The following is an 18432-nucleotide window of genomic DNA, read 5'->3' on the forward strand; positions in this document are numbered from 1 at the left end:
CTGGAGATTTATTTTTCAACCGAGACTAGTTTTACGCCAGACAGTAACTTCTGGAATCAGTGGCCTTTGGAAACTTCTATCATCCAGGAAAGTTGAGGGGGGGCAGTGCGAAGACACTGACGGGGACTTTTAGAAACACCAGCAAAGAGTAGGACAAATTTAGTCACTTCTTTGAAGATTTACGATATAGAGTTTCCTAGCGGTGGGTCCCAACGAGAAACTCATTTACTTAAATCATTTTCTGAGTCCCCCCCCCCCGACTGGGAGGACATGGTAGGATCCACTTCCTCTCCCTGCGTCCTGCAGGAAGTCTCGCGATGGAGGGAGGAGGTGAGGCCGGAGCGGCGTGGTGCTTCCTTTCTGGTGTGGGACTGGCGGCTCTGTGGAGCTCGAGGACTGCAAAAGTCGGGTGCCCTGTCCTGTCCCCGTGCTGGGGTCGTGGGCCCCAGTGTTCGGCCGGCGCTGTGTGCCGGGGGCTGTTGCGAGCGCCGTGGGGCACGTGCCTCAGCCCTCAGCGCGGTCACCCTGCCGCTTACGAGCCGCGTCTTTGCACTGCCCGTTTGGTGCCTTTGTACCTCAGTTTCCCTGTCTGCGAAAATGGCTGTAATGACAGTCATATCTACCTTTCATAGGGCTGCTGTAGGGGTACAAGGAGAAGTGTCTAGTCCTTTGCACGCGGTGTTTAAGTGTTTGCTAAATAAATACACATTTTGCACATATAATCTAGTGACCCGCACAAAGTTAGAAGCTAGTTAAGAGGCAAAGTTAAACAGCCTGTTGCTCAGGCTCCTGCTGCCTCAGAAATATATTTCTTGTTAATCTTACATAGATGGTACTTTATCCCTAAATCGCAACCTATAGGTAGATTTATTTGTTGTGGGTTTCCAGTTTTCTTCACCCCATCTAATATAGGACAAGGGTTTGCTCCTGTTAATTACTACCAATTTTTATTAGGTCTTGAACGTTGAAATAAATGCATATATTATAACATTTGGAATGGTTGGTGGTCCATTAACCTCTTTTAATGCTTGGCCCACCTTTTGTCTAGACTTAGAGTGATACATCAAGGGCATTTTAGATTTTGTAGTAGGGTCTCATTTCTGCCGAGTTGGTGCTTCCTTGTTCACACTGGTGAAGCCTGCAATTCATTTTGCTCATTAGATAGTTGTGAAGAATGGAAAATGTCTAATAGCATCCTTTGTGTAATTTATTTCCTGTTGAAACACAGGCGTGTTTGGAGGATTTTTCCTAATCCATGGCTGCTACGCAGCAGAAAGGACACAAATGACATTGGACCAATACAAGAAAAGCCTCTAAAGGAACATAAGCCTTAGTTATACTAGTGTGCATATGTGGTTACACAATGAGCAGCCCTAAGTCTTGTGACCTTCAAATACAAACCCTATTTTAAACATGTGGCTGGTCACAATTCCAAACAAGCAGGATCTTCCTGGCCTTTTTCCTTGAACTTTTTGTACATCTTGGTCCCTGTCTCTGTCTTTAGTTAATTGGAATCTGTCCTTGAAAATTGTGTTTTTCAACCAGTATCAGAAGTCACTGAGTAGACAGGTCCCGGAGACAGAACAGAAGTTAACCTTGTGCAGTCTTCTATTTTTAAGAAAGTTCTCTTAAGTCCTCACCACAGCTCTTCTTTAATACAATGGCTTGATGTTTCAAAACAGCATATCTGACAGAAGTCTCTGGAATTTACATTTTAGTAAATAGTCCTGTGAATCTGAACATGGTCCATTAAAAAGGATTAAAAATCCATTAAAACCCAAATATTGTAGTGGCTTTGCTCAAAAAACTTCAATCTAGTCCACATGTAATAAAATAAACATATCCTTGTATTCAAACACCTGCCTTCCTATTAATCTTCCACTCTGCTCAGCCACGACTTCCCCACCTTCCACACGCTTTGGTTCCAAGGTATGTTTCATTTGCCCACCAGTTCAAATTCTGTTTCTCTGCCAATACCTTACTGGTCTCATAATTGGGATCAGTCTTCCCTCCTGCTACCCTGTATTTCCACAGCATTTCCTGCATGTTACAGTGTTTTTCACCACCTCACCTGTCTACCTCAACACTAATACTCACAGGCCACTGGGAGGTCCCGAAGACCAGGAGCTCTTTATTGTATCTTTTGCTGGTTGCATGGAAAGGTTTATGTTTATACAAGTTAAGTAGAATTTTGATTGACTGACTTGTGTGTGTTTACTACAGATGGGTAAACAAAATGTGGTATAGTCATGTGGTTGAATATTAGCCATAAAAAGGAATGACGTACTGATACAAGAGCCAGCATGGGTGAATCTTGAGGACATTATGCTAAGTGAAAGTAGTCACTGAAGACACTGTATGATTTGATTCCACTCCACTAAGTTCATAATAGGGGACTCTAGAGACAGAAATGGATTAATGGTAGCTTAGGGCAGGATGGAAGGTGGGTGGTGGGGGTGGATGGTAGCTGCAGGATAAGAGACTTCTTATAATAAGAAAATATTAAAAAATTGGTGGTGGTTGCACATTATCAATGAATATACAAAATAGAATATGGAATTGTAATCTTAAGTGGGCAAATTCTATGTATATGTCAGTAAAGCTATTAAGAAATTGAGCTCCCTTCCCCAAGTTATAGTCTTGAGAATAAAAATAGCAGTTTAACAGTCATTACTCAGTCTCTCAGGCCTGTGCTAAGTCTTCGTCTGTATTATTTATTTAGCTGTTCCACTAACCCTATGGGGATGGTATTATTGATAAGTCTTTTCTTTCTCAATTTTGAATTGGGGTAAAAGAATAACAATTATTTCTCAATTTTACTGGCAAGCAAACCATGCTGTAGTAGCAGTTTACCTTATGTTACCCTACTTAAGTTCTGAGACTCTAGATTGTGTGACTCAAATCCTCTGAGCCACTGCACTATGCAGTTGGAGTGCCCACAGCATGACTCTATAAAGGGCAGGACAAACATACCTTGACCTCTCTAGATAAACAAATGTACAAGTATAGCGGGTAAGTTCTTCCATTCAATGCCACAATTTATCTGAAATCATTTAAAGAATTTGCTTTCTATCAAACACTGTCACCTTCTCAAGCTTAATTTTATTTTACTTCTATCACTAGAGCTAGTAGGAGACTTTTGTTTTTTTCCCTTGAGTTAGTTTTTCACTATGAAACCAGTTTTGAAACTCCCTCCCCCTCAGGGGGCCTCGGAAGTCAAGAAGAATAAAGCCATGCTGAGCTGGGAATCCTGGTGGTTGGCCAACTTCCCTGCAGTGTAACCCACTGCTGTGTATGCCAACATTTGGGGTCAGAATACATCGTCCCAGTTCATGGTGACATGGTGTTGTGATGCAGCGGATAGAATAATGGTTCCTCCAACAATGTCCACACTGTAATCACTTTAACCTGTGCAGATGTGATAAAGGATCTCTAGATGGAGATTATCCTGGGTTATCTAGGTGGGCCCAGTGTTTTCACTGGGATCCCTGTAAAGAAAGAGGGAGACAGGAAAGTGAGATAAGAAGATTCCAAGATGGAAACAGATTGGAGTGATGTGGGGTCAAGAGCCAAGGAATATGGGCAGCCTCTGGAAGCTGGAAAACCCGAGGGAACCTATCCTACCCTTCAGGCTCCAGGAGGAACACAGCCCTGCTGTCCCCTTATAGACATCTGAGCTCCAGCACTGCATGGAAATGAATGTGTGCTGTTTCAAGCCACTAAGTGTGTGGTGATTTCTTAGGGTAGTTATCAAACTAAGCAGTGGGCCTTTTGATTGGCTTACTGATAATGAAGCTAAGAACAGTCACATCTGTAAATGGCAAGAATCTGATGTTCCCCCTCTTGCCTTTTCCTGTTTCCTCTGGATTTTTGTGTTTTAGGCCATAGCCATGAGCAACGTGGGGAGCTACTTGAGGGCAGAGATGGTCTGGTTCGCCGTGGGCTTTGGTGTCTCCAGCAGGGTGGTGATTGGTGATGCAGTAGGTTGCTGTCTGTGTGCCCAGCCCTGTCCCGTGTGCTTTACCTGCCTCCATTCATTTTATCCTTGCCGTCACCTAGGGCCCCCATCCTACAGTTGAGGAAACAGAGGTTCAGCAATGAGAAAGGAGGGATTCAGGGTCGAAGTAAATTGACAGCTGGTGTCACAGGGTCAGTGGGCTCCAGAGGAGACACACTCCTCCCTCCTGTGCTGTGCTCCTCATTTACCATTTTTAAAACCATATCACTTTTACATCCTTTTAAGAGCATTAAAGGACAAAACTTGAGGATGTTTAAAGTGACACTCATCTCTGTGATCAGTGATTGGAGGGTGTTTGTTTTACTCTGATAATATTGAAATGACTCTTATTTTGTTCTTTTTGGATCTGCTTTTTAAAAAATTTATTACTATACTTAAGAGTTTGGTAAAATCTGATATTTGTCTCTTCTGTTACTTCAAAATTGCATTTGTGAAATGTATTATAGATGCCTGGCCAATTGTCCTTCTTGAATTAGGTAGTATTTAGACATTTTCATGTGTATTTGTTTATGAGGCTTTCTTTGTTCAGAACATAAACAGCATGTACTAATGGATATTGAAATGGATATTGAATTAATAAATTACTATACAAAGTTCGAATACACTGTTTTCTCAGGTGACTCCTAGACATCAGTAAACCAATATGTTGAGAAGAAAAGATTTTAGTCCTCCATTTCTATTGGATAATTTTCTCCAAATCACTTAAATTTTGTCAATGAAATCTAGAACTCATTGTGGAATCTTAACCTTGTAATTTAGATTATGTTCAGTCAAATTGTCCTTTCTTAAAAAGCATTACTTTATTTGTCAATAAGAATTACAGGCCAGGCACAGTGGCACACACCTGTAATCTCAGTGACTCTGGAGGCTGAAGCAGGAGGATCCCTAGTTCAAGGCAAGTTAGCAAGACCCTGTCTCAAGATAAAGAATAAAAAGAGTTAGGGATGTAGCTTAGTAAACCTTGGTTCAATTCCTGATACTTAAAAAAAAAAAATAAATCAGAAAACAGTATAGTCCTGGATTTCAGATTTGTTTTTTTGCTTTCTCTCTGTAGGTACACTTCCAGAAGCACTGAAAGAAGAAAGGCAGTTGGGACACATTCTGCCCACAAGTTCAGAAGCCAGCAGTGTGAAGAGAAGCCCGTGGGGGTTCCTCCTTACTGGAATTGTAGGTGGAGCACTGGTGGCTGTGTATGCTGTGGCTACACCGTTTATCACACCAGCCCTGCGGAAAATTTGTTTACCTTTTGTGCCTGCAACTTCAAAGCAGATTGAAAATGTCGTGAAGATGTTGAGATGCAGAAGAGGACCCCTGGTAGACATTGGTAGTGGTGATGGACGCATTGTGAGTTATGCCACAGTATTTTAAGTTTGGAACGAGGATAGTTAAAATTTCTCTTTATGTTTCTTGTGAGGCCTATGCAAAGACTTGCCAGATCTGTCAGGTTGAGAGAGTAGTTGTTTCATTTTTTGTTTGTTTGACTAAACCATTAGACCACTAGCATGTGTTTGAAATTTTTCTCAGATTTATTTTTTTCTTAAAGGAGGAAGAACTCTGTAACCATGCCAGGTAGAAAAGAACAATTTATCAAATTGTTAGAATTCTTTGGCCAGTAAAGGTGGCATAATTAGACGAAACATGTTTGATCATGGAATTTCACAATTCATACTTATTTGCTGCTCAGATGTTTGCTTATGTGTTTCTCAGCATTTATTCATATTTAAATCTGAGTTCCTATGGGGTAACATGGAGTTAAAATAAGGAGGAGTCAATGAGAACCTCACTTAGCTAAAGATCAGGTTTTATCAACTTCAGCTCAACTTGACCCCAGTGGAACTTGTAAGTAAAGACAGGGCCACTGACTGGCAAATGAGACTTCAGTGTGTAAGGTGGCACTGTCCTTAGGCTTCATCCTGATGATGCACTGGAGAGAAAGACTGAGCCAGAGAGGTGTGCTAGAAGCAGGTAGTGTGGAGACCAGCAGGGCTACACACATCTCACCAGCCCAGTAGACCCAAATCCTGTTGTTCTGTGATCATGACCTGGGAGTATTGGGAAGGCTTTAAGAAATCACTCTTGTTTTTTATTTTTTAAATTAAAAAAATTAGAAATTGTGATAAAATATGTTTACCGTCTTAAGCATTGAAAAACGTATACCCAGTGGCACAAGAGCATTCTCCTTGTTCAGCCATTACCATGCCCCTCTGCAGCACTCTTCGTCTCACAGAACTGAACCTCTGCGTATTAAACACTAGTTCCCTATTCACTTCCTTCAACTTCTGGCAACCAGTAGTGTTTAAGAAATTGGGAGATGTGTGTTAATTAGGAGGAAATGTTTGTGTCCATATTGAATCCTTCACATACGTGAAGGGCACCTTTCTGGTTTCTAAGAAAGTGGTTGTCTTGTGGCACTGTAGTTACTTGGGAAGTTCCCTTATGAGACAGCTCGGTAAGGGTGCTCCCTTGAAGAGTGGGGTCAAGGCATATTGGGTAGAGAGATCCCAGGACCTCCACCATACTTACCGCCTTTGGGAGACCAGTAGGATTCCATAGTTGACTTTTTATTTAAACTCACTCATTTCCCCTGTTTTTATTATTTGTTTTTTACTTTTTGGTACCAGGGATTGAACTTAGGGATGCTTAACCACTGAGCCACATCCCCAGTCCTTTTTAAAATTTTTTATTTTGAGACAGAGTCTTGTTAAGTTGCTTAGGGCCTCACTAAATTTCTGAGGCTGGCATTGAACTTGCAATCTTCTTGCCTCAGCCTCCCAAGATTACAGGTGTGTGTCACAGCACCTGTTTTTTTCCCCTGGTTTTAATTAAATTGTATGATCGTTAAATACTAAGAAAATGTGTAACTGATTGCAGATTCTTCACCAGCAGGTCATTTTATTGTTATTACTTGTTCATGAAACTATCCTCCCAGGCTTGTTCACTTAACGCTGCTGTGTAGCCCGCTGATGGAATGAAAGAGGTGGTAGGTTCTCAGCAGCTGCTTGTTAGGGTTGGTTAGACCAGACTTAATTACACAGTTTTCTGAAGCAAACCTCAGTGTCTGTTCTGATATTAAAATATTTGATGAAAGCCAGAAAACTTGAGTTCACTGGGTTGGCCATCACCAAATCCACAGGTTTCATAACTCTGGAGACACATTTTTACATAGTGTTTTTATTAAGGAGAAAGCTTTTTGATGGAGTGTTTTAGAATTTTAAGTCTTAAGTAGAAAGTATTTATATAATTTGACCACATGTCATAGCTTTTTCTTCTTTTTAGTAAATCTCGGCCTCTTTCCAGGTGATAGCAGCTGCGAAGGAAGGATTTTCAGCTGTTGGTTATGAACTGAATCCATGGCTGGTTTGGTACTCCAGATACCGTGCTTGGCAAGAAGGTGTGCATGGCTCTGCCAGATTTTATATTTCAGATTTATGGAAGGTATGTAAAGTGGTGGAGGATAGTTCTAGAAAAATCCAACCAAAAACTTTTGTATTGTAATTACCGTGACTAACAACTGGAAAACGTCTTAAAAGAAAAAAATAGTTAAAATCCAATGAATATTTTGGCATAATTAGATGTATTTTAAACAAATTTTACAAGTAGAACAGAAACTTTTAAGTTTATAATATGATAGGTCATGTGAATTTCAAGAATTTATTGACTAAATTAAAATGTTCTCTTTTGTTTGTTATGGAATAATGAGATTTTTTTCATCTTGTGGAAATCCTATAAATTGTCTTGATAAATGTCTGTCTCATGCACGTGTGTGTGTGTGTGCGCACGCGTGTGTGTGTGTGTGTGTGTGTGTGTGTGTGTACATGTGTACTTAGGCCATGAGGAGAACAGAGACTCCACTAACCATACTGTCAGGGTTACTTCTTGTCCTCATAAAGTGTGAGGCACTTCCAAATTTGTTTTTACTCTAGAAAGAGCCCTGTAATTTTCCTGTAAGAGTGTTCCATAAAATGCCTTAAATAAGAGTTTCCCATTGTAATATCTTCATCAGTAGCTTATAAAAATCCACTAGAGTTTTGCTGGCATTGTTTTTCACGCCATATATAACTAAACATTCCCTCCATAGAGTAAATAAGGTTTTTATTGAGCAATAGAATTTTGACTGGCAAAGCACTCCCTCACATCCCCCAGTTTTCAGCTGTTGAGAAGCCATCGTACTGAACTTTCTCCATAGTATTTTAGAGAGGTGGAGGGGTTAGAAATCTGACGATGGCTCAGCATAAACTCTGTGGCTCTGAAATCCCTCGAGTTCTGCTGAGCTGGTTGGTGTCTGATAGAGTGGAGTGGGAATGTGTGGCCCAGGTGCCAGGCTTGACCGCCCTGGGAGTCCCTGGTCTTAGAGTCCCTGGGCGTGCCCTGCATGGAGTTCCTGAGGATGCCGTAGTTATGGGGGAGCATTTGGAGAACTCAGGAGTTGGACTGGCATGAATGGAAGTGGGAGCGTGGTGCTCACTGTGTGTACTTAGTGGGCCACTCTTCAGGAGCTTGTGAAAGCCCATGGCTTGGCAAATTGCTACTCCCTTCTATGCAACAAGCAAGCTTAATGTCTGACTTTTCAGAATTAATCTACCCGTTGTTTCCTGTTTCACTTAGGTCACCTTTTCGCAGTACTCAAACGTTGTTATTTTCGGTGTGCCTCAGATGGTGAGTATACCCCGCCATGGTCAGTGTAACCCCTCTCCCCTGTCTGTCTTGGGTGGAGGATGCTACAGGCCTTTCTAGAGTCAGCATGTGGCCACTCACCCATGTGCAGATTGGTGGCCTCCAGGGACTTCTAGGGCACATTGAATTTCAGTTCATCGGTTTAATAGAATAGTTCAGGGCCCTTACATTTAACCATAAAAGATTTAGTCATATTTTTAAACCTCTGTTTGAGATAAAAATCTCAGTGATCTACCAGGGTCTTAAAATTCCAGTCTGAAAACTTCCTTAAGAGGTCCCAGTGTGGAATGCAGTTCACGATTTTCATGGCTGCTCACTTTAGACCAAGCCGAAGTCAGTTGAGGAAGTTAATGGGATGTTCTCTTTGAGTTGATCATTCCTCCCATTTTGCAGGAAGATAATTTTCAGGGTGGATGAGCATTGACTAGTTTCAATTTACCTCAATTGACTGATTTGCTGAAGAACTGAGTATTGAACTTTGATTTTGTGCTTTCAAAAGTGAAAATACAATAGAATTCTCCTGAAAATGTCCTCTTCAGCCTTGGACAAGATGGTCAGGCTGGGATGCTTCTGCTGTAATTGCTGGTTTACAGACCAGAGAAAGAAATCCCTTTTTACTTTTCAAAGTCTATAATTGTAGCCATAATAATCTGGGTGGAATTGGATGTTTGCAGAAATGGCACTATATAACTGATACCACTTGTAATTAAAAAAAGGGAAATTTGCTTTTTTGTCATTTTATTCAGATTTATGTAAAATAAAATGTTTTAGTGCTTGAGAAATTTATTCTTACGATTAGAACCTTCAGTGTAACATCATGCTCTTTAATTTTTAAAGACAATTTAAAAATGTTTTTGTCACGTATCCTTGAAAGGACTGCATTTTGTATGTTTGTGATTTTCATTAGACCCAAAATTGACACTGAACTTGGGATTCTGCACTTCTATTCTGAAAGTGAAGCCAGGTAGCAGGACAGATTCCTGACTATTTAAAAAAACTATTTGGGGTCATATTTGATGAAGAGTTTTGATTGTGTTTCACTCCTTATTATGATGTTTGGGCTTTCCTTCTTTAATGGAATAATTAGCATTTTGGAGATATGTAACTTTAAGTTGAATTCCACACTTTGTAAAAATAGAAAGTTAATATTTGCTGGGCATTCCATGCTGTCCAGAGAGGTGGGATGATGCATTGAGCTGTGGGTTACAAGGCCATGCAGCCTTGTCCCAGCGGAGGGCAGCAGTGGCCTTTGGTAAGGCCACTGTCATGTGTGACCTGTGCAGCCTCTCCTGGGGTTTCCTATCATGTTTGATTATAAACAGTGTTTGGAGCTCTTCACTCAAAGGCAGTAAGAGCCTTATTACTTCAAAAGTGCTTTTGTAATTATTGCCGCATCTTCAGTACATAGGAAATGTTAACCAGGAGCCTGTGGCGTTCCACTCTTCTTGAAACCTTCCCTGTGGTAAGAGGATTCAGCTCGCCTGCATTTCCCATGTTAGTGTGTTGATTGGGGTGCAGCGTGTGCTGGTGGCTTCTATTGGCCCAGAAGGTTGATTTTCACATGTGGGACCCTCACCTTTTCAGCCTGCACCAACCCTGTCTAAGTGGAGGAGTTGGGGGAAGGGGAATGTCTGACTGGGAAGTTGGAGGCCAGGTTGGCTCTTGGGGTTGGGCCTGACTAGGAGTCCTTCTGTTAAAAGGCATTCCCATTTTCTGAGCACTGGTATTATTCCAGTCACGGTCAGATGATGGCTCAGCCAAACCAGCACACCATGAAACATTTCCTGTGGCAGCTGATGCACAGGTATTAACAGGAGAGCGAGGACAATCCTTGGAGAGGTACAGAGGGAGGAAACCTGGTTGTATAGATCCTTGACCCTGCTCCTGATGCGCGACTGATTATGCTTAACATCAGACCGTTGTGGCACTTCCCCACAAGTGTGTTTCTCACGTGATAGGATGAGGATTCTCATTCCGATCTGCTGACTCAGTCTAGGTTTGCAGAGATCACATGAAACACCAGCGTATGCACCAAGCGTGTCTTTTCAAAATCCAGAACAGATCAGCCACATCCTTCTGTAAAACCCGAATTCTTGCTGCTTTTCAGGATAAGGCCTGGATGCTGTGCGTGTCCCTTAGGCTGGCCTGGAGTGGCCCCTGCTCACCTCCAGCCTGGCTTGCACCATGCTTCCCATAGCTTTCTGTTCAGCCCCTGTCCTTTCAGCCTCTGGACTTCACTGGGCTTCTCTTGCCAGATCCTGGGGCCATCCCTCCCCACTTATATGTTTTCCACACTGGCCCCAGTGAGCACCTCCTGGCCACTCATGGGCCAGTTGTCCTTTCCTCTGTAAAGCTGTCCTGATCACCTGAGGTGAGCTGTAGCACTCTGTCTTCCATTCTGTAGCACTTGTTCCCCTGTCCTCAGAGGAGGCATCTTGCACCTCCTTGTCTGTTGGCTCTACATGTTTGTGTGTATACACTGTATAGTGACCTCAGGGGTGTGGCTCAGCTGTCCTCGATACATGCCTCCAGCTCATCATCTCTTGGCAGAGCAATTGTCAATAAATACTTGTTGAGTGAATGAATATGGTATAAACATACCCATTATCTATACTTTCCCCAGAAAGCTACTAACTGTGAACTTCAGAGAACCACTCATTTGTTTTGTTATGAATCGATGAATGAAAGTATCATTTTCTGATAAAGAAAAGTGGCTCATGACTGAATGCCTATCCTTCTACTCTCTGTTCATCAGTTATGGCCACTTTGCACCTAGCTCTGTTCTGATCCCTTGGAGTATCTAGTGAACAACAGAGAGCACCCCTGCCCTGAGGTTCTATGCTGGTGGGGAGCATAGGTATTAAATGAGACACATAAAATACATCGTTCATAAAGGGAATAAGTGCTGTGCAGTAACTGAAATTAAAGGAGGGGTGGTGTACACTTGTACACAGTGGAAGCTGGCCTCTAGGTCATGAGCTCTTGAAGGTCTCCATGGGTTCAGGTGTGGACCAGGGTGGGTTGGGTGGTGAGAAGTGGCTGGAAGCAGTGTGTGAGGCTTGAATGTGCAGAAGGTGCTGAAGCCAGGAAGGCTAAAGTGACCTGGAGGAGCCGACTGTGGCCTGAGCTCTGCACTCCAACATCTGAGGTCTGGGATACTAGGGCCACCAGCCAAGGACCCCCCAGGGAAGCCTGGTAGCAGAGGCGCTCCCCACCCTAGTGGGCAAGGGGAGTGTGTCTCCAGAGAGCAGGGATAGGTCCAGCACATCTGTGCTGCTGCTGGACATGGCTGATCTGTCTCATGCTTTTGAGCTAGTTCAACTTGTGTTTAAAGTTTTAAAGGTGTAATTAGAATAAGATGAGTTTGTGTCACTTTGAAACCTGTAATTGTATGAGTAATTGTGGATTCCATTCTACAGGCAGGACACATCACTGCTTCTCTTTGTGTTTGATATCAAGAGCCAGATTCATTGCATATTTATGTGTAATTTAGTCAGTTAATTTCTTATGATTGAAATAGCTCCTTTCATTTTTAGGTTTATCTTGACTTAGCATATGACAATCATTTGAAAATAAAAGAAACTATAAAAGAGAAATGAATAATAGTAATATGAATAAGTTTGCAATTATCCTTTTGATGAGCAAAATTACCATAAGAAACCTCTGATATTTTGGAAAAACACACATTGTCTCATTCTTTGCTTACTTAATTTTCCCTTCAAGAAATGAAACTTTTTAAAAAAACCAAACCAAACCAAACCCTTACTGGCTCTTAAGAACAGAAACCTCCCATCCCTAATGGAACTTATCCTTTATTATCTTGGAATTGGTTCTAATGACAAGTTAGGATTTGGCTTACTCCAGCCATAAGTCCTGTGCAGGAGTTATTCCAAGTCACTTTTATAAGATGTAGATCAGCAATAAAACCTTCAGGGAAGCACTATTGATTTGTTCTTCTTGCTATAGTTGGTTACTTTTAAAGGAAGCAGTTGTTGCTCAGATCTTGGTTTCCAAGTATCATTTTTCACTAAGAGGAACTGGGAATCTTTGAGAAATGGCTGATCTGGGGCTGGAAAAGAGAAGATACAAAAGCTTGGAACATTTTGTTGAGCCAGAATATAAGGAAGTACTCAGAATATTTAATGGGAGCTTGTCCAAGAGACAGAGAGAACAGCTGTGGGAGGCTTCCAGTGATCAAATTAGGACAATCTGAGCATTAGAATAAACAAGGACAGTAATGTATTATAACTCAATGAATGGGATGAGATCATAGGTGTTCATAGTTACTGATAATTGTAGACAGAGGGAGATGGGGAAGTCTGGAAAATTCTTAAAGTAGAAAGCTGATTCTACATTTAGAAAAAAATGACAGAATTAGCAAGTTGCTACTTTGCAACACTTGTGAAAATGGAACCTAGTGAGGTCAGAATCATCAACAAGTGCTACTTCGAGGGTAGGGGTTGTTTGATGAGCAACAGTTTGGATCATCTCACAGCGTCTCCCCCCTCAATATTACTCACTCGTCGTAAAAGGGAAAATAGTAACTATACTGTGGAGATCCCAGATTTCATCCTAATCCAGTGATTAACATTATCCTCAAGAGCATCCGGGGAGTCCTGATGAGTTCACATCCCTGTAGCTGGGGCATTGGGAACAAACTTGAACAGCCCGTGGTGAGGACCATTTGATTTATTGTCATGAAAGACAGAGATAGGAACGAGTCCAGATTAAAAGAGATCAAACAAACATTAGAGCTAAATACAAAATGTGTCTGGTCTGAAGTCTGCCTTGGGGGAAATGTGATATAGGACACTACTGGGACAATGACAAATTTGGAGTATTATTGGAACTATTGTGGGAATATGATGTTAAGGTTTCTGAATCCCGTGGCTGCTGTGAGTGTATAAGATGATAAACTTTCTTAGAAAATACACACTGAAGTGTTAAGGAGGAAAAGGGTGTGCTATATGCAGCTTCTTCTCAAATGATTTAGGAAGAATGTCATAGAGGAAGAGAGCAAACATGATGAAGCCCACGTGACAGAATGTTCAAACTGGTGCCCAGGGGAGGAATACAGGACTTCCTTGTTCTGTTCTTGCAAAATTTCCTTTTTTTTTTTTTTTTATTGGTTGTTCACAACATTACAAAGCTCTTGACATATCATATTTCATACATTAGATTGAAGTGGGTTATGAACTCCCAATTTTACCCCAAATGCAGATTGCAGAATCACGTCGGTTACACATCCACAATTTTACGTAATGCCCTATTAGTAATTGTTGTATTCTGCTACCTTTCCTATCCCCTACTATCCCCCCTCCCCTTCCCTCACATCTTCTCTCTCTACCCCATCTACTGTAATTCATTTCTCTCCTTGTTTATTTTCCCATTCCCCTCACAACCTCTTATATGTAATTTTGTATAGCAATGAGGGTCTCCCTTCATTTCCATGCAATTTCCCTTTTCTCTCCCTTTCCTTCCCATCTCATGTCTCTGTTTAATGTTAATCTTTTCTTCCTGCTCTTCCTCCCTGCTCTATTCATAGTTGCTCTCATTATATCAAAGAAGACATTTGGTATTTGTTTTTTAGGGATTGGCTAGCTTCACTAAACATAATCTGCTCTAGTGCCATCCATTTCCCTGCAAATTCCATGATTTTGTCATTTTTTAGTGCTGCCCAATATTCCATGGTGTATAAATGCCACATTTTTTTTATCCATTCCTCTATTGAAGGGCATCTGGGTTGGTTCCACAGTCTAGCTATTGTGAATTGTGCTGCTATGAACATCGATGTGGCAGTATCCTTGTAGCATGCTCTTTTAAGGTCTTCAGGGAATAGTCCGAGAAGGGCAATAGCAGGGTCAAATGGTGGTTCCATTCCCAGCTTTCCCAGGAATCTCCATACTGCTTTCCAAATTGGCCGCACCAATTTGCAGTCCCACCAACAATGTACAAGTGTACCCTTTTCTCCACATCTTGCAAAATTTCTTTCTTTCCTCCCTTCCTTTCCCTCCTTCCTTTATCCCTCCCTCCCTCCCTTCCTTCTACCGGGGATTGATCCCATGGACACTTAACCACTGAGCCACATCTCCAGCTCTTTTTAATATTTTGTTTAGAGATAAGGTCTTGCTAAGTTGGTCAAAGCCTTGCTAGCTTGCTGAGGCTGGCTTTGAACTTGAAATCCTCCTGTCCCAGCCCCCCAAGATGCTGGGATTATAGGTGTGTGCCACTATGCCCAGTGCAAATTTTCTGTAAATTTAAAATTATCTTAAAATAACAAGCTAAATGAAGAAAGTAGGAAAAAAAGTGTTTTTAGGACATGAGGTATTACTCTATTTTTAGGACCTACAGATAAATTTCTAAGCAGCTTTTTTTTTTTTTGCTGATATAGTTAAAATGTTGATACTTTTAGCAAATAATAAAACCCTTTTTTATTGGAGAAAAGTCTATATAGGTAAATAATTTGAAGCTGTTGCTGGTTTTAATTATTGCCACAACATAATTTTAGATAGAAACTGGAAATCTATGACATATGTCTGCCAAAAATGGATATTTTATAATTGATACTAGAAGATATTCTTTTAAGTGTGGTTAATGTGTCTTCTGTATTAATGGATTGTTTGATGATGTGTTTATACCTGAAGTGACCTTTTTTAACAGGTGTTTTCAGGGCTTCTTGAATAAAAAAGGGTGTTCTGGAATCACTTCTTTTGCCTACCTGCTTACTGAAATAATGGCTGTTATTCTTCACAGATGCCGCAGTTGGAGAAGAAACTTGAACTTGAACTTGAGGATGACGCAAGAGTCATTGCTTGCCGATTCCCTTTCCCACACTGGATCCCAGACCATGTTACCGGAGAGGGGATAGACACTGTGTGGGTTTATGATGTGAGCACTTTTAGAGGAAGAGAAAAGAGGCCCTGAAAACACAATGTGTTTGAGAATCGATGCCTCTCTGGTTGTTCAAGTAGGAGACTTCTGAGAGTGTTTTTTTAAAGCGTTGGTTGTCTTTGATTCTATAGAGACCTACAGCAGTATCTTTAGCAACAGAGCATATTGTTCTTTGGTGTGGAATGAGAAATTCGTATTGTTTTCCTTAGCTTTTACATAAAACAAATAGAAGTTAAGAAAAACAGGTAGACTTAAAATCCACTTTTAATGGAATATTCTAAAAAATATACTTACTGCCTTTTTGTGTACTTGGATGCATGAAAATATTAATAAGCAATGGTCATGTTTGTTGGTAGGAAAAATGTTAACAGCTTTTTACATTATAAACTATATGGTTTACTGCTTTAGATCAGGAGAAACAATTCTTAAAGAGTATTAACAAATGTTTGCAAGTTTCTTGTAGCTTAATTCATTCTTAAGATTTTTCTCTTTTTTGTACTTTATGGCAAAATTAATTTTCTAAAGTTTCAGAGAAGCTTTTAGATTTTATAACATTTTTTAGGAATAATTTGGCTATTGGATTATTAGGCTAGTGGATTGCTACATTTCATTGAATCTATAATGTGTACATGTGTGTGTGAATGGGTGTGTATATATGTATGTACACATTTTAACATTTCTGGAATTGACATATTTTCTAATTGAAAGTGTGCCATAGCTTTACTTGGCAGTATTGCACATTTGATGCAGTTATACATTAACTTCAACTGATAGCATTTTAGATTTGATCAACTATGACATTCAGAGAGGATTCATGATGCACTGTAGTAACTGGTAATGACTTAGTAGTAAAATAACTAATTGTGAGTACTGGTGTGGCCTGACCTGGGTGCAGAGCTCTGCTTTGTCAAGAGGCCATGGACAGTGACTTGCTGCCTCTGAGCCTTCACTTACTGGGCTCCTGTGGCATTGGGATAACAACACTCTGAACAGGGACTGGGGACCAATTTGTAAAGCTCACAGCACATAGTTTTGGTTTGCAAATGGTATTTATTATCTTAGGCACTAAGGAAAAGCTTATTCATGGAAGTTGCAGATAGTTTCTGCTAGTTGCTTCTTTATTTTGTGAGAGCAGCCATTTATTTAATATTTATCATTTATGAGAAAAGACTTGACTGATTTAGATAAAAGACAAGTTAAAGAAAACCTTTGAATCTGAGTAGACAACCTTCATATATCTGAAAAATGAATATTGAATGGTGGCTTGAATAATCTGTGCTTATCACAGAAAAGAATTAAACTCCCAGTCACACGTCATAACAAAAATGCTAAACTATCTTAATGGAGATTTGATAAAAAAGATGGTTGCATCTTTAACTCAACTGATAAAAATAGAAGCATTTGATAATTTTCATTTAAATGAGAGCTGTCTGGGGACACATTCATGTAGTCATTCGTTCATTCCACATGTTTGAACTGAGCATCTACTGTGATAATCCTGCAATTCCATGGAGATTAGATGGGCTGGACCTGGGCCTCATGGACTTCCTCTTCTATAAGTGGGGAACAGACAAGTAAGCAAGCAAGCAAATGTAGTGTGTGTAAAATTCTCTGAAATAAAGAAGCTGTGAAGGTATTGAGAGCTCTGTGTGTGTTTGGGATGAGGGGTAGGAGTGGTGGACATCTGTTGACTGCTGCATTCACCCCCTTCCCCAAACCCTGGGTCCTATGAGAAGGAATTCTCCCTGAGGTATGTAGCTTTGGTGGGAGGGTAGTTCTTGGTGTCTGGCTCTCATTTTCACCTTCCACTCTAGCCAGTCCTATAATTTTTCTGGGTATACTTGGAGAAGGACCCGTGAAGTCACGGTGGGCAAAGGCAGGATTTTGAACAGCTTTGGGAGTATTCAGCACTCCTCTGATGTACTCCTGGTGGATTTCTAGAAGTGCCTGACTCTTACAATTTGCAGTTTCTGGAGTCTCTCCTTTAGCTATCCACAAATGTTCCTGTAATCTCAGAGTAAAATGGACCATTTCATAGAAGTGTTATAATTCTGTAAGATCTTGCTTTTTTAAAATTAAAAAAAATTTAAATTGTGGCTTGTTAAGTAAATGGTACAATAACAATTTTTCTATAGAGGTTATTGTGCCTTCTCTAGATGATCTGAATTTTTGTCCGTTACTAGGATAAGGACACTGATTATATTTGCTCATGACACAAGACTGGGAATGAGAGCTGCTATGTTGGCTGTCAAAAGTAGGATTGATAAGTGTCTGTATGTGCTGAAACCAGGGGCCAGTGCTAACATGATAAAATTTAAAGTTATAGAAGAAATAATGTGGATAGCACAATGATACGAGTACTAGCCCAGCATGCATGAATATATGAGGCCCTGGGTTTGATCTCCAACAGTGCTAAATAAATAAATAAAATAGGAATACAGTGTGGGGGTGATTCTCCTCAACAGGCCCCTTGGTGAACAGACTGGTCATTTCCATTGACACATCTGAATAAATCTTTCTCCTGCAGCATGATGCCCAGGACATGACCTCTGTGTCCTCCAAGTGTGGCAGGTGGACCTCCTCAGACTCTGAGGTCCTGGCATTCAGAATTCCTCATATGTTCAGCTCCACCAAGTACAGATAAAACCAAGTAAAGAAATGAGACCCTCTTCCACATTCCCTGTTTTTCCACCATTGTTGGGAGATGATGTGCTCTGTGGCAAGTCATACCAGACAGAATAGAGGAAATGCAAGATTCCTGACATTTAAACCACATGTATGCCACAGTACCTTTCCTGATGGCCAGAGGTACAAAGACCTGGCTGTGAAGGAAGGAGCGTTCTGAGGGC

At 40.9% G+C, this 18432-nt stretch overlaps 1 protein-coding gene across 1 annotated transcript; it reads left to right on the forward strand.

The window, feature by feature from the left end:
• The first annotated feature begins 308 nt into the window (after nt 1-308).
• Nucleotides 309-17398, forward strand: ATPSCKMT (ATP synthase c subunit lysine N-methyltransferase). The gene is made up of 5 exons (XM_081303233.1): nt 309-330; nt 5073-5362; nt 7316-7453; nt 8624-8674; nt 15446-17398. The coding sequence occupies exons 1-5, from the start codon at nt 318-320 to the stop codon at nt 15614-15616; spliced, it is 663 nt and encodes a 220-aa protein (XP_081159359.1). The 5' UTR covers nt 309-317; the 3' UTR covers nt 15617-17398.
• The last annotated feature ends 1034 nt before the right edge of the window (nt 17399-18432 follow it).

This window comes from Spermophilus citellus, assembly GCF_964194105.1.
Source record: "Spermophilus citellus genome assembly, chromosome: 1".
Classification (NCBI taxonomy): Eukaryota; Metazoa; Chordata; class Mammalia; order Rodentia; family Sciuridae; genus Spermophilus; species Spermophilus citellus.